Source organism: Penicillium longicatenatum, assembly GCF_028827895.1.
Source record: "Penicillium longicatenatum strain IBT 33135 chromosome Unknown contig_6_segment0_segment0, whole genome shotgun sequence".
Taxonomy (NCBI): Eukaryota; Fungi; Ascomycota; class Eurotiomycetes; order Eurotiales; family Aspergillaceae; genus Penicillium; species Penicillium longicatenatum.
This window is the reverse complement of record NW_026643123.1, coordinates 3,873,153-3,894,587: the sequence shown is the minus strand read 5'-3', so window position 1 is coordinate 3,894,587 and position 21,435 is coordinate 3,873,153. Positions and strand designations below refer to the sequence as shown.

At 49.3% G+C, this 21,435-nt stretch overlaps 9 protein-coding genes across 9 annotated transcripts; 5 read left to right on the top strand and 4 right to left on the bottom strand.

Moving 5' to 3' along the window:
- Positions 1–515: 515 nt before the first annotated feature.
- On the bottom strand, positions 516–1,522 carry wos2 (Hsp90 cochaperone SBA1; the record flags this gene model as incomplete). The annotated part of the gene is made up of 4 exons (XM_057120038.1): positions 516–572; positions 646–912; positions 968–1,293; positions 1,501–1,522. 4 exons carry the CDS (start codon positions 1,520–1,522, stop codon positions 516–518), a joined length of 672 nt encoding a protein of 223 aa, XP_056969593.1.
- Positions 1,523–2,060: 538 nt separating this feature from the next.
- N7484_009650 (ESCRT-III subunit protein VPS24) lies at positions 2,061–2,815 on the top strand (the record flags this gene model as incomplete). The annotated part of the gene is made up of 2 exons (XM_057120037.1): positions 2,061–2,108; positions 2,180–2,815. The coding sequence occupies 2 exons, from the start codon at positions 2,061–2,063 to the stop codon at positions 2,813–2,815; spliced, it is 684 nt and encodes a 227-aa protein (XP_056969592.1).
- Positions 2,816–3,538: 723 nt separating this feature from the next.
- N7484_009649 (putative RNA annealing protein Yra1) lies at positions 3,539–5,495 on the top strand (the record flags this gene model as incomplete). The annotated part of the gene is made up of 6 exons (XM_057120036.1): positions 3,539–3,751; positions 3,803–3,832; positions 4,836–5,000; positions 5,055–5,128; positions 5,186–5,438; positions 5,493–5,495. The coding sequence occupies 6 exons, from the start codon at positions 3,539–3,541 to the stop codon at positions 5,493–5,495; spliced, it is 738 nt and encodes a 245-aa protein (XP_056969591.1).
- A 554-nt stretch (positions 5,496–6,049) lies between these two features.
- N7484_009648 (EF-hand superfamily Ca2+-modulated protein) lies at positions 6,050–6,809 on the bottom strand (the record flags this gene model as incomplete). Its single annotated transcript, XM_057120035.1, has 3 exons — positions 6,050–6,415; positions 6,528–6,731; positions 6,807–6,809. The coding sequence occupies 3 exons, from the start codon at positions 6,807–6,809 to the stop codon at positions 6,050–6,052; spliced, it is 573 nt and encodes a 190-aa protein (XP_056969590.1).
- Positions 6,810–7,478: 669 nt separating this feature from the next.
- N7484_009647 (bifunctional C97 family peptidase/thioredoxin family protein) lies at positions 7,479–9,414 on the top strand (the record flags this gene model as incomplete). The annotated part of the gene is made up of 4 exons (XM_057120034.1): positions 7,479–7,514; positions 7,565–7,579; positions 7,647–7,868; positions 7,927–9,414. 4 exons carry the CDS (start codon positions 7,479–7,481, stop codon positions 9,412–9,414), a joined length of 1,761 nt encoding a protein of 586 aa, XP_056969589.1.
- A 1,344-nt stretch (positions 9,415–10,758) lies between these two features.
- On the top strand, positions 10,759–12,673 carry N7484_009646 (NRPS-like protein biosynthetic cluster; the record flags this gene model as incomplete). The annotated part of the gene is given in 2 exon segments (XM_057120033.1): positions 10,759–10,857; positions 10,874–12,673. 2 exon segments carry the CDS (start codon positions 10,759–10,761, stop codon positions 12,671–12,673), a joined length of 1,899 nt encoding a protein of 632 aa, XP_056969588.1.
- A 1,053-nt stretch (positions 12,674–13,726) lies between these two features.
- On the bottom strand, positions 13,727–14,869 carry N7484_009645 (uncharacterized protein; the record flags this gene model as incomplete). The annotated part of the gene is made up of 1 exon (XM_057120032.1): positions 13,727–14,869. One exon carries the CDS (start codon positions 14,867–14,869, stop codon positions 13,727–13,729), a length of 1,143 nt encoding a protein of 380 aa, XP_056969587.1.
- Positions 14,870–15,915: 1,046 nt separating this feature from the next.
- On the bottom strand, positions 15,916–16,959 carry N7484_009644 (uncharacterized protein; the record flags this gene model as incomplete). The annotated part of the gene is made up of 5 exons (XM_057120031.1): positions 15,916–16,130; positions 16,182–16,460; positions 16,511–16,639; positions 16,690–16,826; positions 16,889–16,959. 5 exons carry the CDS (start codon positions 16,957–16,959, stop codon positions 15,916–15,918), a joined length of 831 nt encoding a protein of 276 aa, XP_056969586.1.
- Positions 16,960–17,464: 505 nt separating this feature from the next.
- On the top strand, positions 17,465–21,376 carry N7484_009643 (uncharacterized protein; the record flags this gene model as incomplete). Its single annotated transcript, XM_057120030.1, has 1 exon — positions 17,465–21,376. The coding sequence occupies one exon, from the start codon at positions 17,465–17,467 to the stop codon at positions 21,374–21,376; it is 3,912 nt and encodes a 1,303-aa protein (XP_056969585.1).
- Positions 21,377–21,435: the final 59 nt, after the last annotated feature.

Sequence of the window (21,435 nt, the reverse complement as noted above, 5' to 3'; positions counted from 1 at the left end):
TGAGTATCCTTCTTACTCTATACGATCATGCGTGGTGAATTGGCCAAATTCGACCGGAGGAAACCATTTGCGTCATAGCCCCAGTTCTCCCACACATCATATTGCACACCGCAGTGGAAACATTTCTCCTAGGTATCATAGGTTTTTTCTTTTTTCTCTTCTATTAATGTCTAAAGTGAACTACTAGAATAATACGGTTCTCCTACACACTAACCTTTATTGTAGAAGTTCATTTTGATGTTCATTTTGGTAGCAAAGGGTTCATGAGCAGACTGCATCTAGACATTTTCATTTTTTATTGCCGCTACATGGATCCTTGAAAATGAAATAGCCAGACTGAAAGTTAATCAACTCGACTGTTCAGCTGGGCCAATTTACTCTACAAACATGGGAGATCCCAAGTAGTTAAAGAAAGAAAGTATCCGGCAAACCATCCCGCAGTCGCCTGAATGAACCCGTATTTTTCATTTCTGGTCGTGATAGATATTCCGAAGGCAGCTATCCTGATGATAAATTTAAGAAACCTCCTGGATCTTGGAGGACTTCTCCTCCTCAAGCTCGGGAAGCTCATCCTGCAACGTCACGGTTAGCACAAGGTACATTTAAGTTGGAGACAGTAGAGACCTGAAGGCCAAGGTTACTCACATCTTCGTCCTCGTCCTCACCACCCTGAGCGCCAGGGAAACCACCAGCACCGCTCAGGGCACTGAGGTCGGGCATGCCACCGGCACCGCCAGCCAAGGCACTCAGGTCGGGCATGCCCTCACCACCCATGCCGCCCATGCCGCCGAGCTTGGAGAAGTCAATGTTGCTCAGACCACCGCCCTCACCGCCGCCCTCGCCACCAAATCCACCGAAGTTGTTAGCGTAATCATCTTCGGGAGCCTCGTCCTGCTCATCCTCATCGACCCACTGGGATCGAGTCAGTCCATCATCTCAAGCACTAATTTCCATTGGAAGTACATACCTTGTCGAAGTCGGTCTTCAAGTAGTGAACCTTCTTGCTCTCCTTCAGGAGACGGGGCCAGAACTCCTCCTTCAGCTCCTTCTTGCGCAGCACCATCTCAACACCACGGTCGGTGTGGTTCACTTTGCTGTTCTCAGGGTCGATCTCGGCATAGAACTCCAGGGCGGCCTGGTATGTGACACCCTTGCGGGAATCACCAGTGAAGGAGACGGAGGTGGGGGTGAGCTTGAGGTCGGCCTTCTCCTTAGGAACTTCGGCGGCCTTGATGCTCACGTAGAGGTAGTTGCGCTCGGCATCATCGGCTGAGGAGCGCTGAGCCCAGGTAACTGAAAAACCACACAATTTCTAGGTCAGCCTTTTTTCGCCCCTTCTTGGTTTAAAATCTATAACAATCCGCCTGAACAAAGTTGAAAGCAGCCACGTCCCGCTAAATATTCAGGAACTGAACTAACGTCATAGCGGTTGTCTTTGCAAAATGTGCAGGTCCGAGTGTTTGGAGCAGAGCGGGGAAGTTAAGAGCTGTCACAACCTACCTTCGGGCTGTGCGATAGGCATGGTGGATGGATTAATGATTGATAATCCGAAGATAGTTTAAAGGTATAAAAGGGAAAGGAGTCTTCGAAAGAGATGAAATGGTAAGCGTAGTGGGAAGAAGGAGAAGCTCTCTTTGAGCATGTACCGCATTCACTTCACCTAATGCTAGAATGTACTGGAAGCACGGCAGCTGTTTGCTTGGTTTGTTGCCTAGTCGAGGCCTTGTCCTTCAGGCTAACATGTGAACTTGGGGACGTCACAGGATTTCTGACTAAGCCTTTCCTGCCCCCCTCCAACAAGTTGCCCCAGGCATCACAATCCTGATAAGACATACACGAGGGTCGAGCATTCCTCTTGAAGGACTCTGCCTCGTTCTTGGTGTTCATACTGCCCCAATATTCTCAACTCCCCGCCATTCCCGGCAGAAGATGCGCCCAGGCCCTCCAGTCATCCCACATTGCTCAACACATTGAATTCACGATTGGGGAAACAGACCAGCCAGGCGGCCTATACTTCTGTGATTTGCTGAATTTGTCTTAGCGACAATATCTATACCATAATGGAGACCCTAAAGGCGGTCTTCTTTGGGCCTGATCCCCAAGCCCAGGTAGGCAGGACACTCGTTAGCCGTCAGGTAACACCGCATTTAGTTACATCCGCTGACTGGTAGATTATTAGATGAGAAAATGCAATGCCCTCATCCGCGCAAATACCCGGCAACTCGATCGGGACCTTTCTCAGCTCAAAGCTCTTGATAACAAGACCCGCATGTACATCATTAATTCCTCCAAGCGAGCTCAGCGAAACCCATCCCAAGCCAAACAGGCTACTGCCGAAACCAAAACCTTTGCCCGGGAACTCGTGCGAATTCGGAAACAAACCTCGCGGTTAAATACAAGCCGAGCCCAGCTACAAAGTGTTGGGATGCAGGTCAACGAGGCCTTCTCCGTTCGCAAGATTCAAGGCAGTTTACAGAAGTCGACAGCGATCATGAAAGATGTGAACACACTGGTACGAATGCCGGAGCTACAATCTACGATGCATCAGCTCTCTACGGAATTGGTCAAGGCTGGGATCATCGAAGAAATGGTGGATGATGCTATGCCCATTGATGATATGCTGGAATCGGAGGACCTCGAGGCCGACGAAGAGGTAGACAAGATTTTGCAGGAAATTTTGCAGAGCAAGCTTTCCCAAGCCCCGGCCAAACCCGAGTCCCCTGTCGAGGAGGCCCCTGTTGCCGAGCCCGAATTCGAGGACCAGGAGGCCACTCTCGAACAAATGCGAGATCGCCTGGAAGCCCTGAAGAGTTGATCTTAATTAGCATTGCTGTCATTCTTATTTTACTATTATTCCTCATTCTTTCAAAGCGCCTCGTCTGCAATTCTTTCTTCTCTGGTTTCTTTGTTGATTTTGGGAGGAGTTCAGGGCATGATTTCATCATCCGTGTATGCAGGCTGGACCTTCATAGAATGAATGAGATTACACCTTCGTTCGTCCTGTCCTTGCGATACAATTCGTCTTCAAGTCGAGTCTATGGCAATTCTTCTCCTGAATTTGCGTTGCTACTAACGTAAGATAGACTTTTCAACATATTTTCTCTGAAATCAATTGCACAATTTCACCATAAGAGTTCGAGGAGTTCGATATTAAACACTGGTATCATTCCATTATAATAGCCTCACAAAGCGACTGCCTACCTTCGAAATGCATGATATCAGCCTCGCTGCAAACATGGCAAACACCACCGCTCGGGGTGCCCGACTCTCCAAGAATAGACTAGCGTGCCGCGCCCCATTGACTCCCTTTCCCTCCAACCCTCCTGGTCTCTCGTTCACCCTCTGTCTTCACTGATTTGGTTTTTCCTTTCTTCTCGGTAGAAAAACCACCTCTCTCAAGTGCCAACTAAACTTCTCCGTCGATCTTCTCTCAAGGTCGCTCTCAACTTTCGGGCGCATTTGTCATCGACGCGTTCTTGCAACCTTCAAGGAAACCCGAATCGCCAGCTTTTCCCATCTCTTCTCGCAAGTCTTCATCATGTCTGCCAACCTGGATAAGTCCCTCGATGACCTTGTCGGCAACCGCCGCCAGACCGCCCGCCGTCGCGGTAACCGCCGTGCTGCTGCTGCTGCCAAGCCGTCCGTCGGAGGAGTGAAGAAGTCTGCCAAGGGTACCAAGCAGGGCGCAAAGGCTGTCCACCCTACTCCTGCTGCTCCAACTGCTTCTAGCAAGATCATCGTGAGCGGACTGGTAAGTTTAATCCCTTAATTTTCACTTGCTTTCATATGCTAACCTGTCCAGCCTGCCGATGTGACTGAGGGCAATATCAAGGTATGTTGATCCAGAGGCCTTCGCCTTGGCTGTGATCGCCATCTTTGCTTTCGAACGAACGAGGTGCAATCAACGTCGACTCGTGTTCCGACCTGCCACTCCTATATTCCCTATGGTGGTTGTCGCCCCGTGTCTGGCACAGACAGGTTGCTCCTTCCCAATTGCTTCTGCGCATTCTTTGGCTGGCATCGTACGAAGTGGGAAGTTGAGCACTGTTCAGTACTCTGTCAAGAAGCTATGTCTTCTATGTCAATGATCTTTGCAAGGTGATCTGCCCACCTTGCGAAGTCTGAGTACTGTGCCAAGGATTGGAGATCGAAAGATTCCATCCTAACTCGCTTTTCGAAATTCCGCTCCACTCTTTTTCCTACTTTACGTTGTTAGCTTCAGAGGGACATCAGCGAGCGCACCAGTGAACCAACGGAGACTTTACGGGCCACGAGGGTTTTCACAAGTGTCAACCGGCTTTTCTTCTGGAGCTTCCGGTTGGGGACTTCCACTGCCTCATGGGGTGAATCCCATCACAGTGATATGAAGACACGGTCGTTATCTCCGGTCGGCTACCAGGCTTCTCACCTGGAAAACGATCGCGAGAACATACGGCAAAGCTCCAAGCTAGTGTCACGCAGTGGGCGTGGGAATGCGTGTACAATGGCGCTTTAAGACAATCTGTCGTTCAGGCTAGTCGCACTCGATTGATGAATATTTGAGCTGGGAACGCTTTTGAAAGAAATTTATGGATGTGTGGGATAAGATTTATATGGAGCACAATGGACAACGGTATCATGTATGAATGGCGAGTTTGTATATGGTACGCAGTGGGAAATGTCCTGGAATTCTGGGAATGGGCTTGGTCAACGGATGACCGTCGTGTGCTCGCTGATGCTCTCGCCGTTGGATTGTCCACGTTCACGATGTCGCCGTTGTTTGCCTTCAACGCTCGATCACTATTGATGCAGCTGAAACACTCAGACGAAATACTGATCGACTCTCTACCCTATAGGAATACTTCAACAAGTCTGCAGGTCCCGTGAAGCGGGTGATGCTTACTTACAACCAAAACGGAACCAGCCGAGGCATTGCTTCCATCATCTTCGCCAAAGCCGACACTGCTGCAAAGGCTGCCAAGGAGCTCAATGGGCTCCTCGTCGATGGCCGTGCTATGAAGGTTAGCAAAAGATAGTTGATACAGTTTCTTCCTGTTATTGACCATCGTGAACAGATCGAGGTTGTCTACGATGCCTCCCACGCACCTGTGGTACCCGCCCCTAAGCCACTAAATGAGCGCATTGCTGCGTAAGTACTTTCTTATGTTCAAACCCACATCATGTCCAGACACTCACCTTTAAATAGCCAGAAGCAAAAGTCCAAGCCCAAGCCGGCCACTACTAACAAGGCGGCCAACACCAACACTGCTACTCGGGGTCGTGGCGGTCGCGGCCGCAACCCCGGCCGTGGGAAGCCCAAGAGCATCGAGGAGCTCGATGCTGAGATGGTTGACTACTTTGCTGGCGGTGAGACTGCCCCTGCTGCCAACAGTGCCCCCGTCAACGGCGCTGCCCCACAGGCCAACGGTGGTGAGGACCTCGGTATGGCCGAGATTTCTGTGAGTATCTGCGTACATTGAAACTTTAATACTCCCTACTAATACCAATTATAGTGAATTACTTGACAACGCATTGCGACTGATGTCTTTCGTTGTGCCTTGCCAGGCATGGTATGAGGTCCTGGCTTTTTGTATTGGGGAATTTGATAGTTGATGCGCGGGCCATATCTTCTGCCGTTCCCCTCCCTCTTCCTTTTTATTCTTTCTTTTTCTTTTTTTTTTTTTTTGCTTTCGTCTTTTTGCATGTCTTTTATCTGGGATTTTTCTTCTTGTTACGGGACTTAATTCTTATTGCGGCAGACGAATGGGTAGGAGGATGGCATGTATCTACAAACAAACAAAGAACATTCAAACCTTGGAGGTGGCCATGATTTTGTTACAGCTTCCAAAAAACCATGAAAAGTATGCACCAAATAAATCAATTTAGACAATGGTATTATGTTTCTCTTGGGGATTCCAATTCATTCTCCACGCTATGCAACTATTAACGCCACAGGGCCCATGGCACAATAAACGCCAAACACATAACCTTATATCCGTCGAAAACAGTAGATCAATCCAAAGAAAATCAAAGCAATGTACAGACGCTCCTCACCTCGTGGATAAGCATACTAGAAAACACCCGCGCGCATCATGACATCATGAAATTGCTCCAACGTAACACCCGCGCTCAAACCCGCACCACCGTTCGCCTCAGCGATCATATCCCTGAGCAGGTCATCATCCACCGAGTCCTCCTTTAGCTCGCGCGCAATGCGCCGTAGGTGGTTGATCGATATCGGCCCCTCTGTTCCGCGTGTGAAGAGCTGATACGCATGATCAACCTCCTCAGCCATCGCATCTTCATCGCGCGAGCGCAATTTCGCAGCAGCAACGGAGACGAACGGGCTGTAGGGGATGTAACCTGCGCTGGTTGGGTCGAGGGCAGAGAGGATTTCGGAGAGCTCGGTTGAGTCTTCTGGGGGAGGCCGAGGGCTCTGGCGAGAAACATAAATCATGAGTATGTGCGAACAATGTGTCGAATGATTGAAGAAGGTTGAAAAGAGACATTGGAGGGGGTCCAGATATGTATAAATTTTGGAGGGTTACATACACCAGTGCTTTGCGCACATCTTCTCGGGGAATGACACCCTCTTTCTCTGAGGGGAAGTCCTTGTGCTTATCGGCGAAAAGGTGGAAGACCTCCTTTATTTCATTCTCTTCCTCTGCACTGATGTTGTTCTCTTTTGCGAGTTTAGAGGGGCGCGCACGCTTGGGTCCTGCCGAAGAGGAGCCGGCAGCAGCTCCACGCCTCTGGGGGAGGCTATAGTGAGGAGTGGGTGAGTTTGGAGGTCGCTTGGTATATTATAGATCAGGGCGATGGCTTACCATGTCGCTGTCCAAGAGAGGAAACTCTCAGCTGTGAATGTAGGGGAAATATAGCTGTAACGGTGACTGCAGAAAGTGGAATGCGATGCGCAGATGCCCCGAGTGGAGTTTCCCAGCGGTGGCAGAAAAGTGAGGGATATATACCACCTTCCGGTAGACCTGGTGTCCTTCGGGACATTTGGTCAAATGAAAATATACAGAGAAGATTAGCATGGCCCCTGCACTAAGGATGACACGCTCAATCAAAGAGAAGCTACCAGTTTTTTTTTCCTTGCTGGAGCTTCGTTGAGGTGTGAAGTTATTGCGAAGATTTGGATGCCTACGTTCGAACCGCGCTCAATACATCCTTTTTGTCGTACCGGGATACTCTTCACCACCACTGTTTGCATGGGAACCCTTCAGTTTTATCTCTGAGAACATATGGAATATCAAAGTATCCACTTCCAGAGTTAAAAGTACGCAATAATCGCTACTGAGGTAGCTTAGAACTTGGAGCCGAGCATTATTATCATTTGATACTAACAGGGCAATCTTTCCTTGTTTAGAAAACAGTCGAAGGCACCCGAATCCAAAGTGCTGACGTTATCCGATCGGTGCCTGCCCAGCCCTCAAGGTTATCAAGCTGGTCCCGCCCTTATCAAATCTTCCATACAAGAATTACGACTTACAGCCATGGATGTCGAGCTCTACGTTTATGACCTTTCGAAGGTGAGTGCTCTCTCTATTTATGTCAGTGTCATTTAGCTAATTACTTTTAGGGTCTTGCGCGTATGGTATGTACAAATCAGCACATAACGCAACAAATATGAAAAGATGTCACTCACATACCATCGTTACTAGTACTCTGTGGCCCTGACAGGGACTCAAATGGATGCGATCTACCATACGTCCATCGTGGTTGGTGGTATGGAGTATTATTTTGGTCAAGGGATCCAGACCGCTCTTCCTGGAAGCACCCATCACGGACAGCCCATGGAGAGAATACATCTGGGGTCTACGGAGCTCCCAGCTGATGTGATAGAAGAGTATCTTGGCTCCCTAGCAGAGATTTATACTCCAGAGGTCGGTCACAACCAAACAGAATGCTACATCGTGCATAGTCGACTCTAACACTCTCTAGTCCTATGACCTGTTTCTTCACAACTGCAACAACTTTACCCAGGATTTTGCTATGTTTCTCGTGGGTAAGAGTATCCCGGAGAAGATTCGCAACCTGCCTAGCACATTTTTGGAAACCCCATTTGGACAGATGATGAAGCCCCAGATCGAGGCCGCATTGAAGGGGGTCACCCAAGGCGGTGGTGCAGGCCCAATCCCTGGGCCAAGTGCTGCACCGCCGGTATCGCGGCCTGCGCCTGTAACCCACGCGCCGCTTGGGAAGGTCCGCATTGTTAGCAACCTAGGCCAGCTCGAGGGCGAGTTAGCTGCGGCGTCAAACTCCTGTGCAGTTATCTTCTTCACCTCGTCCACTTGTCCACCATGCAAGATGGTCTATCCGACGTATGATGAGCTGGCAGAAGAGGCCGGTGACAGGGCCAGGCTCATCAAGGTCGACATCGGGTCGGCTTATGACGTGAGCATGAAGTACGGCGTGCGCGCAACGCCGACATTCATGACTTTTCTGAAAGGCCAAAAACTCGATGAGTGGTCGGGTGCCAACCCGGCACAGCTTCAAGGAAACGTGCGGATGCTTTTCGAGATGGCCCACCCATCTCACCCTCATAGACAGCTCCGAGTACCAAGTTTCCAACGACAAATCACCAATTTCGTTATGTACAAGAAGGTTCCGCCATTAGAGAAACTTGTGCAAAAATTGCCAGCGGAATTTAAAGATGCCGCAGGCATTGCACCAGTCATAGACTTCGTCAAAACCCGCCATTCCACGGAAAACAAAGCTCCTGCAGCGGATACCAGAGTCCCAGATCTCCACGCCTTTGCCACTGCTTTGCAGTCGACATATCCGACACTCCCAGCTGAATGTCACTTTGCCGTCGTGGATCTTGTCCGTCTCCTGTTTCTCGACCCACGCGTGAGTGGCTATTTCGCCGAAGAGCCCCAACACGCCACCCTCCTTACTCTTCTCTCACCACTCTCAGGGGAGCTATCATCAACTCCTTACAACCTCCGCATTGTTGCTCTGCAACTAGCCTGCAACCTATTCAGCACCGCTTTATACCCGCACCAGCTCGCCTCAACTTCCTCACCCTTACGAGAGACCTGCCTTGCACTCGCAACCAATTCCCTCCTAGACTCACACGCAAACCTGCGCGTTGTAGCAGCTTCCTTTGCATACAATCTCGCTGCTTTCAATCACAATGCTCGATTTGATGGGAAACCGGACCCACTGCCTGACGCTGATCAGGTTGAATTGCTCGCCTCTTTGTTGGAAGCTACTTCGCGCGAGGACCAGAGCCCGGAGGCTTTGCATGGTCTGCTGTTTGCGCTTGGGCTATTTGTTTATGAGGCTCAGCTTGATGGGGAGGTCATTGATCTTTGTCGTGCGATGGGTGTGACAGAGACCATTGCGGCGAAGTCTAAAATAGCGGCTTTGCAGAAGGAACCTCTTCTTAAAGAGGTGGGAGAAGAGCTTTTTGGGAAAGGGCTGTAGACTATTACCTGGCATATGAATTGTTGCATTTTCGGCATTTCCGTTCGCGGTTTTAATTTAATCTACTTGCAATATTAGGACTTTGTGACTGTATAGTAATCCAGGCCTTAGCGTTCCAACGTTGAGGATGTAAAGAAGAAAGTTGCGGTGGGATGTAAAGCCCCAGGAGAGCAGAGGCTTTCCTCGTCAAGGAAATGCAGGTGACATTGTGCTTACCCAGGCATGACAGGACTCTGTATCACCGTTTAAGCTCACACGGCTCTGTAGTTAGATATCGTACATTATGGCCGTGTTGACATCAATGCCCAAGCGGATTTGATATTCACGAGATCAAAATCGTCCTGGAGAAAGGTATTCGGTGAAAAGTCTCATTTATGACATGAACATGGAGGTAGACATAGTAGAAATTGAGTTCCAGCGTTACATACTACATGTGCAGTGTGTACAGGTAACCTACTTATGTGAGGGGACTATGTAGATGCGAAATGCAGCTCTATTGTCTGACTTTTGCGGTTTCTAACTTTTGCATGATACGTACTGTATGCCTATCACTCCATGAACTTCAGTTCTTTTTACCGCTACACCACCTCTGACGATAATCCACCTGGGCGACCTTGGAAGCCACTGGGAATCAAAGGAATGGAGTGACATGGGTTCTCGTCCCTGTCGTCCCACTGCTGAAGTGCAATAACGAGACACGACAGCACTCTTTTAACGTTTTGCTTTTGGACATTGGTTTTGGTTTTGATTGGGTAGAAATTTCTTTTTGTGACTCCTGTGTCGATACATGCTTGAGCTGTTAATTGTTTTGATTCCCAAGGTTCCACATGCAATGTTACGTATCGTAAGCGAATTCTTTGACATGAATACTTTTCTTTGATTTGCGCTCAACTGAATGCTTTGCATTTTCTCTCTTTCGCATTGCCTAGGGTCTTCTATTGTTAGACGAGCACGGAAGAAGAAGATTTCTATCATGACACAACTCAGCGAGTTGGATGGCCCTATCCTTCCAGATACCACTTTGACAACCAACGAAATGTGGCTGCAAAACGTTTCAGACCACCATGATATCCTGGCACTCGTTTGCACTGGAATCTCAAGTGCACCCTTTCATGTCGGACAAGAGTGAGTTACCTACGATGGACCTACGGAGATCTTGAATGCGCCATTCAAAGGTTCGCAAACGGTCTAAAAAGCCGCGGGCTACAGAAAGGTGATCCCGTAATGATGTTCACAGCCAATATCGCCGAATATATCATTGCCACCTGGGCCACCTATAGGATTGGCTGTGTTCATGTTCCAATCAACCCGGCAACCTTATTACACACTCGAGAGGCTTGACATATGTTGCAAACTGTGCAGAAGGCTTGCCCTTCCGGGTTCCTCACCATAATAGCGGGAAATACCGAGCTCTGCCTACCAATCGATAAATTTGACATTTGGGTTGAATTGCATGAAGATATTGGTGGACGGCCAGATGGATGGATGGATCTCATTCGAGAATCTTATGCAAGAGAAAGCCCAAGCTGAAAAGACCGATATTTTAGAGCCACTGGAATCTTCTATCTTATTCACCAGTGGAACCAATTCTCTTCCAAAGGGATGCTTCATTCAGACATCCTCCTTTCCTTTCACGTCGGCGTTGGGGTGGAGCCAGGGTAGTCAGCCCATTTTACCTGGAGACAAATTTGCACACGTGCTGCCAAATAATCATTCATATAGCTATACGTGTCTTATGTCCTACTTCATGAACGGAGCCACCGTGGTGTTTCCGGGACCGACCTTTGTTCCCAGAACTTTGCTTCAGGCCATCCAGAAAGAACAGTGTAGTCACGTTGCTCTTGTGCCAACAATGGTGCTTGCTTTGAGTATTGCTTTCACTGAAAAGAAGGTTGACTCATTGCGCCGAGTTGTGCTGGCAGGGGCTCCACCAAATGAAGAAATCCTCAGGATCTGTCTTGAACAGCTTGGTGCATGCGGGGTACAGAATGTTTATGGAATGACGGAAGGAATCTTCGCCCAGACAGATACCGTTAGCCACGCCAGCGACATTCTTGCTGGAAAAGACATCTCAATTGGCATGCCTTTTCCAAGTATAAAGATGAAGATATGTTTCGAGGGCAGGTGTGTCCCTCTCCCAGTGGGCACAGCTGGGGAAATGCATTTTTCTGGTCCAACTCTGATTAAAGAGTATAAAGGAAAATCTGATGATGAGTTGTTCTATTCTGGAGCGGATGGTCGAAAGTGGTTTCGCACCGGAGACAAAGCGATCATGGGCAAGGATAATCGATTATACCTGATTGGAAGATATAAGGACATTATCATCCGAGGGGGCGAGAACATCGACCCTTCCGCCATTGAAGCCGTCTTGGGCCAAATTCCAGAATTTTGCGCTCTTGAGCCCCAGGTTGTGAGGTATCCACATCCTATTGCTGGTGAAGTTACGATTGTGGTTGTGAAAAGCGAGGTCAACAAGGAAACGGCACGTCAGATCAAAGACATGATCCGGGCAGAAATGGGAGCAATGTCTGTCCCCGCCGAGGTTGTATCAGTGCAATCCTTAGGGTCCCATGCCTACCCTAGAAACATTACTGGGAAGGTTCAAAAGTCAAACTTAGAGGGTATGGTCAAATCATGTTGGCAAAAGCGACAATCAACAGCTCACAGCAATCTAAATCTAACAACACCACTGAATTCCACTGACTGCCAAAATATCGTTACGCCAAGTATAGGCTCACGGGTCAATGAAGCATTACTGTCGGCAATGAGAGCGGAGAAGAATATTGAAATAAATCCAGCCATTCCGATGATTGACTTAGGAGTCGACTCAATCTCGTGTATTGCAATCCTCCACCGAGTCTACAAGGAAACGCGAACGTCGCTCCCATCATCACTCTTCTCCACTCAAGCAACTGTTGGTACAGCTAGCGAATGGCTATGCTTAATGTCATACTCGACAGACCCTCTAAAATTTAATACACTGAACGAAGACCCATCTCACGAGTTATGCTCCTCACATCTTCTTCAAGGGATCCCAAAGCCGGGGATTCCCTCGCTGTTTCTCACACCTCCAGGATCTGGATATGCCTTTGTGTATAAGCCACTGCCCAAATTTGCCAACAGCCTTGCAGTGTACGTCCTGACTTCCCCATACCTCATGACAAGTAAAGTTTCTTGGACGGTGGAAGATGCCGCTGCGATATACCTGAAAACTATTCAAAATCTTCAAGCCCAGGGTCCTTACATCCTCGGCGGCTAGTCAATGGGCGCGATCACCGCCTATGAAATCGCATTTCTACTTCATCAACAAGGCGAGAGGGTTTTGGGTGTCATTAATATCGACTCACCAATTCCTGTACCGGCTCCAATTCAAATCCCAGAGCCGACGGTCAAACTTCTTGACATCTTAGGCTTCTTTCCCCCAATTCGTCGTGGAGGTGTGCCTGATAAGGAGATTCCTACTCTCCTCAGGCAGCATAGTACCTCATCCGTTTGCGCGAAGATGAAATACTCACCCCGTCCGATAAGATCTGATGTCAATAGGAGCCCAGTACGGATATTGCTGATCTGGGCTGGACATGGCGATATCGATCGGGTTCCGTCCATGTTATATGAAGCGAACGATATATTGAAGAAATATGGACCACAAAAAAAAAGAACAACGGACTAGAAATGGCGAGAAAGACCTCGTGAGTCGTTCGACTCGGGTGGTTGGGCGAAAATGGTGGGCGAGGAGAATGTGGAGTGTAATGTCATAGACCACGCAGATCATGATTCAATGATGGACCCGGAAGTGGTACGTTCCCCTTTATGCCTTTCTGGCTCATTTGTGTTTCTTCTCATATTTGGTACAGGTCCAATTCTTGGGAAATCGGATGCAATTGGCAATCGATAAATGGTTGCTGCTATAGTCTCTCACTTGCACATATTTGTACTTTCGGCAACATCTGATGACATGGCGGAATTCTGGCACAACTTATTTATATTAAGAAGTCTGTTCAATCAAGGATTGGAAGTTGGGAAGCCGCGATACTGTCACATACGCGTCACACTCTTAGTCTTCAGTATATTTCGGTCTATGCCGTTCTGACCTAACAAAATACTACTTACTGAGAAGCTGATACCTTTCAACCACCCCTTAAGGATTCCAAAATGTCATTTTGATATACATAGCAGTCTATCACAGAGTACGTCTGAAATACTGGCTAATGATATTTGAACATCATGAATTGTCATCAATTAAGATATATAGTAAAACCTTCACTTTTCCTCTCCGCATTCCATTCCTGGGTATACAATCAATCCTCCACCATTAGTCCTCCTTTTCCTCCTCTAGGTCCATCCGCATCCACCGATCACGCGCCTCCTCAGGGTCCCATTCCTTGTTGGCACAGTTCTCCTTCGCCTCCTTCAGCCACCCATTCCACTTCTTCGTCGCCGGCGCAAATCCGGCCTTCTTCACCCAGCGAACACTCCCAGTCCTCTGTATAGCTTTCCACATCGCCAGGGTATAGTTTGCACATATCTCGTCTGTGTGCGTCTTTACCTCGTACCGGCTCTCCCAATTCCAGAGGTCTTGCGGTTTCGTCAACAGGGCCAAAGCCCAGTACGCAAGATTAAGAATGATGTAGGCAAGTCCAACAGCAATCTGAATCTTCCAGCCGCAGTTACTAAAGAAGATAATGGAAGCCATCAGTAGTACCGTGCTGAGCGCGAGAAGACACTGGTGCGTACGTCCATTGTAGACGTACGAGCATTCTTCTGTTCCGGCGTACAGCTCACGGGCGATTTCCTCGCTGCACTCGATGGCGACGAAAGCTCCACTCCGTGTACGGATGACGACATCACCTGGGGGCACGATGCCCTTGGCTGATCGGACTGTGAGGATCGGGCGCCACTGTGCGGACAGACAGGCCGTGGCGGTGGAGATGGACATAGTTCCCAGACCGAGAAGAGCGACTGCATCATGCTGCACACCGGCCCAGACAAACAGAGCGATCGTAATGAGGACAGAAATCAACGTCAACAGGTTCAGTGCGGAGAAGGTGTGCAATGGGATGATGGCTTTGCCTGGTGGTGCGCCTTGATGTAGAAAAGTCCCGTTATCCTCGGCATCTTTCCGCCTGTATGTGATCGTGAGGGATTGGAACTGGAAGCTTTTCAGGTCTCCAATACGGTGAATCACGTCGGCGAAGAAATTGAGTTCGTCGAATTTATTGCCCGAGTGCACGCCTACGACGGTCACATCCTTGACGGAGGGTAGTCGATCTGGGCGATCGGTATCCAGCATCGTCTCTGGAGCAGGCAGCAGACGAGGGATACCGGCAAGAGAAGAGGCAGTAATACTCTGTGCATGTTTTTCGATTGAAGATCCTCCGACCACGGCGAGCAGGCCGACGATGTCGAAGCTCCAGGTTACTGCCGCATTATCGACTTCGAGCGGAAACCAGACCATCTTGCTTTCCCTTTAATCCGATAAAGGCCCTGAATTTCTGGTGGACAGGACGCGCAACGACGATGGAAAAAGAAACGGTAGATAACGTCAAAGAAAGAAGACTTTTGGGCGCAGCAAGTCTGCATGTAGCGACCCACTTCTTCATGGAAGGGGGCTTGAGCTGAAGCTGTCAGAAAGAAAGGCAACGAGCTCTCTGCCAGCCACTCAATTAGACTGCGCCTTTTGAGCCAATCGCCTCATTTCTGTGGAGTCGTTCTCGGACACAGCGATTCGTTTTGGCAGGGGATCGTCCAAACCGGTGAACAATGTACCATTCCGGTACGGATAAATACAGATCTTTCAGCGCCGGGTCGATGCATAGTTCGTGTGCGCTGAACTGTGGAGATAAAGAGATTACGATCCACACGAACAGGCCCCAAAATTGGGCGAGATAATGGCTGTCTCCCGTGTCTATTGTGGGTTAATCTATGTGAATGTATCCATCTATCGAACTCAAATTCGATCAGCAGAGAGATGGGACGTGCAAGTGGAGATCATGCTCGTGGACGATTGAGGTAAACTCCACTCCGTCTCCATTTCTTTGTCTACTCGGAGAACACAAGTCGGCCTTCGTATGTTACGAGTTTCCGGAACTTTTTACTTTGTGCAGTCGGATTCGACAATATCATAGGCAGTTCGTCGGCAAGATCTTCCCCAAACTTTGGGGTTCTTTTTATTCCGACCACTCATGCAGTATTAGTGTTCGAGCGGGTTGGTGGCTGGCTCAGCTGCGGGTTCAGCTACCCCGTCCGGCCCCTCCCAACCACTTTGCCGGTATCCTTCCACACAGAGATTTCCTCGGACTCTAGGGCTCCATAGCAGATTTTTCAAACGGGGTGCGTGGGTTCGAATGGAGTGTTTCATTTCATCCAATTATCTCGTCTGCGCTACCGCTCGTCTACGCTAAAAGACGGGCTGTCATGACGATCTTATCGCCCTAAGCCTCTTTAGGTACATGGTACGCGGTAGGTTTGCAGAACAATCTTCCTCGGAGATCGCCTCCGACCCTAGATCTTTTCATTCGACAGTGCTTGCCGTCCAGCACCATCGCCCGATGTCAATCCCTGAATGTATCGTTTCGCCATGTCATCCATTTGCGAACCCGCGAGAACGACACCCATGATGTGACCCACTAGTTGACCTTGTGTGATGATACCACAACGAATCACATCGTTCATCAGGTCGTAAGTGCTGTGTGGCTTCAAGCCCCGCATGATGCGCTCTACCGTAGCTTTTAGTATTGTGTCTCACTGTGGTTTCGGACTGTACTCACTGCCGAGTGCCCAACTACAGGGCTTGGTGATTTCCACCTTGTATTTTTGAATCCAGGATTTGGGATATGTGGCCCGTAGTCCGACTGGGTGGCCCCAACTGGTGATGGTGTAGGTGCTGGTTTTACGGAATTCGGGTGCCGTGTCCTCGGCTGTTGGCTTAGTGTCTTGTGTCTGTTCTGCCTTGCTGGTTTGTTCGTCCGTCGGCTTGGGTTTGGCTTCCTCGGACTCTGCCTCGGTGGCTTTTGCGTTTGGGTCCTCCTCTTCGGCTTCATCAAGACCTATCGGTCGTGAGCACTCGTACTTGTAATGATTGCCTCCGAATACTCACCCTCAGGTTCTTCGTGCTCTGCTTTGGTGTCTTGATTTTCGCTCTCCTGGTCCGTCTTGGAATCCTCTGTAGTCTTAGGCTTGGAATCCGGAATATGACCTGTGATTTCTTCCACGGCTAGCTTATCCTCTATGTTGTCGTTAGCGTTATATCAAGAAGTGTTTCAAGGGAGGACCGACTATAGACGATAATTCCATGCTCAAACCGAGCGTTGGCTGAGTACGAGATGAGGAAGAACACATCCACGAATCCAATTAATCGGATCTTGCCAGCCCATCGCTCTCCGTTGATAGAGATCTCCCAGGGATGAATATCACTGGATGAATTCTTAGCCTCTTGAATTAAGCGATGAGAACATTATTTAGGAATTGTGCATACCAGTCGCATTCTAGGGTAATGTCTTGAATAGATCGACCAAAGGTCTCCAGCACACGATGGTAGGACGCCATAGTGAAGTGTTGAAAGTGTGAAGATGCTTCAATATGGAATGTGTACAGGATCTAATGAGAATGTATCAGTAATTTGACGGGAAACTTAGAGTGTGGTAACCACTCAGCGTGAAGTGGATCAGCGTCAGAGCTGATGGGTGCCGGTCTCCGCTGTGGATCATGGCCCTGCAATGTACATATTCAGCTACTCCGCAGAGGGGAAGCAAAAAAAGGCGCATTATACGGTTGAGCCCTTGTTCGGTGACGTGTTCGTCTGATTCGTTGATTCACCCTGTTGAGTTGACTCAACCCCTCCATAAGTCTCGTGAGTGGAAACTAAGCTTCGAGTTGATAGGCTCTTCAGTCAGCCGTCTGAAATGCTTGCTTTCTTGTGATTTTTTTCCCGCTTGTTATCTGCCTCCTTACTCGGCTCAATCGGCTCGGCTGTATAAAGTCCTAGAGCTAAGGCACACAGCCAGCCCAGAACCTCCATCCGAAACCAGGGGACCTCACGCTTCGATCAAAAATGAGTTCCATAAGCAGTCTCAAAGCAACCCTCTCGGACAGCCTTGTCTCTAATGCGGCGCTGAGAGAGGCGTTTGACATGGCCAGTTGGGCCACCGATCGCACAACCCGCTTCAAGGATGTCGTAATGGATGGTGAGCAAAAGCACAGACTTCGCCGCATCCTCAACCACTTCCTGATACCAAGCATCAAGCCACAATTCGTGGACGATGAGGATGAGGAAGCAGAAGAGATGGATCGGGCTCCCGATAGTTGGTTGGCCAAGGCCGAAGGGGGACTGAAAATGCCCTACCGCATGATTGATGTGGAAACGAAGAATATGGTCCCCACGTACAATCTCGGTCTACAGGACCAGTATTGCATTGTGTCTCATAGTTGGAAAGGGTCCGAGATTGGCTACGGTTATTTTGACGCGGCCAAGAAATTCGAGCCCCAGGAAGGCTCCCAGTCGGATGGGAGCAACAAACCCTCAAACGACCTCGATAGGGTCATCAGCAAGTGCGAGACCGACATCAAGGAGCTGGAAGCAAAGATCAAATCGGTGCTTCCGACTGTCACCCCCAGAGCCGACGGAGAACGGCCCCAAGACATTACAACGCTACTCAAATGGTACACTGAGGCCAATACAGCCAGTTATGACTTTGGCAGAGCTCAGAAATCCCATCATGAGGCTGCAGCGGGCGTATCGAGCGCCGAGAGAGAAACCGAGTATTATAACACGTTATGGGGAACTCTCAATGCCCTCACAACCTCGGAGCCATCCACCGACGAACCAAATTCGGCCCAAAGAGATGATCCGGGAGTAGAAGAAGTCCGTTCGGCAATCGAGAGTCTGAATGTTGAAGCAAAAAGTCGACGCACACAGGCTGAAGCAAAGCTCGCCACAGCTTCAGAAAATCAATTGAATTACAAATCCACCATTGAATTCTTTGAAAAGAACCGTGAGCTATGCTATGGAATCGAGCATCTACTGGTCTCGCTGCAGCACATTCGGTCCTCACGCAAAATCGAGAACTCTATCAAGGTAGCCAAGGAGCTGTTTGATTCACACTTTCTCCGAGGAGGAAAGCGATATGTGTGGCTCGACACTTGCTGTATCAACAAGGCAGATGGCGGTGAATTGACCGAATCTCTGGCTTTGATGGGTGATTGGTATGAAAATGCTGATTTCTGTCTGGTTCATGTGGATACTCCCCGAGATGAACGTACATGGATTGAAGAATGGGAGCACTGGAAAGACCCTCTCCATAATCCTGTCCCTGTGAACATGAGGGGCTTTGAGCAAATTGGCTCCAATGGCAACAGTCCGGAAGAGAAAAGCCAGTTCCAGATCGAATGGGCAACGCGTGGTTGGACGTTGCAAGAGCTGGTGCTGAGCAAAGTTACTTACTATGTTAACTCGCACTGGGAGAAGCTGGTCCGGCCAATTGAGGTGATCGGTCCATTTTACTTCCTTCAGCCCTTCCTCTCTCAGTTCTTCCGTCATCCGTTTGTTGACAAGCACAAGAAGATCAGCGATGAGCAGATGGAGGAACTCAAAAAGTTACTTTCTCGGCCATCTCCAAACGACGAGAAGCCCAAGCCTTTTCTCGAGGAGGGAATGTCACCCGCGAAAGAGATCTCAGTCATGCTTCAAGTCCTGGGATTCTATGCGCCAAATGGCATCAGGCCGAAAACAGCCGACGCACAAATTGGCAAAGCAGTGCTCGACGCTGCTGACCGGCTGCCCGATATCCTGAGTAAATTGGTGCCAGACATCTCAAGCGCTCACTGCCTGTCGAACCTCACCAACAACCAAACCAACCAAAATGACAGAATAGCTGTTTTCATTCATTTGCTACGCGAGTTGGCGAATAAGACCGACAAAACTATCCTCGAGGACAGGAAGGCCATTGCAGCTTTCAGCAAAATTAGAAATCTTACCAACTGGATCAATGGCCACGATTTCATGGATTCCTCTGCCAGCAGCTCTCTAATCACCGCAGCAGAGCGAGTCACCACAGTCGCCACCGACCAAGCCTACTCTTTGATGGGTATTCTTGGTGTGCGGTTCCCAGCATTCCCTGCGGAAGGACTTCCCAAAGCTCTGGCCCGACTTCTGGACGAAGTTGTGATTTCATACAACGATGTTTCGGTATTCAACTGGTTCGGTAAACACCACGGCAGTCCCCTCCAGGGGCGCTCAATGTACCCCGCCAGCATTGCAGCATTCGTGGATCCTGGGACTAACATGAACATCACGTCTCGTGCCTACGCCAACCAGCGGATTCTAAAATCGTTCCGAGCCCAGCGAGTGCGGCAAAGTGAAACCGCTAGCAACGTCAACATGCTACTGGCTGAGATGTTGGGTCTCACGAAAAAATTGCCGAAGGAATGTTCGGTGTTTATGAGCCTGGGCTTTCTGGCTGCAAAGATCAAGGCGACCAGTTTTGATAACCTGGAAGCTTGTCTGGGAGATTTGGTCAAAGTGGTTGAGCAGCTTCGCGACTTCACGCCTCAGGATGAGAGTCCAGATGCAGCAAGCCCTACCGGCTTTGCCAGAGTGAACTCGCTTGCTGAGTCCGTCCGCTCGGCTAAGTTTGAAGTGCCCAAATTTGAGGTCCCCAAGTTCGAAGTCCCCAAGATGTCGTTTGGAAGGAAAAAGTCTGCTCCTTTGGCGACTGAAGAGAAGAAACCGATAGATCCCCCCACTCCGACATCGACAGTCCCGGTCTCGGTTCCTCTTGTCGATCAATATGAATCCTTGAACATTTGTATCACACATGCCATCAAGGTTCTCAATGGCGACGAGGCTCCGACCAAGGACTCTAGTGTCACTTTGCCATTGGGCGAGAAGCCTAGTTCGGCTGATGCTACAAGCGAACAGAACATCGACACTCAGGACGTGAATGAAAATGAGAAACGAATGGTCTGTCCCAACCCCATCACAGTGAGCAGTGGTGGTATTCGCGGCATCTTCGATATCCAGCGAGTAGTTGTCACGATGCTCGAGCCCAAGAAGCTACGCTCTCGAGTCCGAAACGCAGTCAGCGGCCAAAAGATCGACGGATGGTGCACTGTCAGCACCGGTCTCTCCATGGCTCTAGTCTCATTCTCCTGTGAGCGCGATGCTCTACAAACACAGCTTGACCTATCAGAAGTCATCAACAAGCACATCGACCCAGATGAGACGCCATCTGACGGTGATAACCCGACACCTAAGCCAAACGGCGAACAAAGCCAGGGTTTGCGCAGCCAACTCCGACTTGAGAAGACACGGGAGAAGATCCGAGTTGCCCGCATGATCTCATTTGTGCAAAAGCCCAATCTTGAGACAATTGCCGGCGAATGGGTCCTAGCCCGGTTCTCCGGTGCCCCTGGAGCTAGATGGTTCCTCTGTGTCCTGGAATTAGGAGCCGGTAATGATTTCTACGGACGTCGAATCCCCACCGATGCCTTCAGCTTTGAAGATGCCGCTCCGGAACAGGGACTGACAGAGTACTGGCACCAATTTACCACTGAGAAGAAAGCGCGGACCTGCGATACGCTTGACATGTATCTTAATCGGCAGAAGCTTTGGAAGAATGCTGGCAAGAACTTGGACGAGATGCAGAACATGCAGCATATCCAGCAAATGAAGGAATCCCAGACTCAGGAAGAGAAAGATCATCTTGATTTCGATACGGCGATAGATATCATCCAGAACCTTTCGTTGGATACGCTAGAAAAGAGTATCAATCTGGGCAAGATGACGGGCTATGGTATTGGGGGTCTAGGTGCAGAGCTTTGGGCTATGCATTTGGAATCTCGGATTGAGAAGTGTGCTTTGAAACGCGTGCCTATTGCTTTGCGGACGCCTGTGAAGGATCTTGATCACAACAGGAAACTACTACCGGCCATGTTCCACGCTGGGCGCGAGATGCACATGTTCTAAACATGGAACTCAAAGGACTCTATGGCTTTGCAAGCTTCATGTATATGTCCATTTTGAAA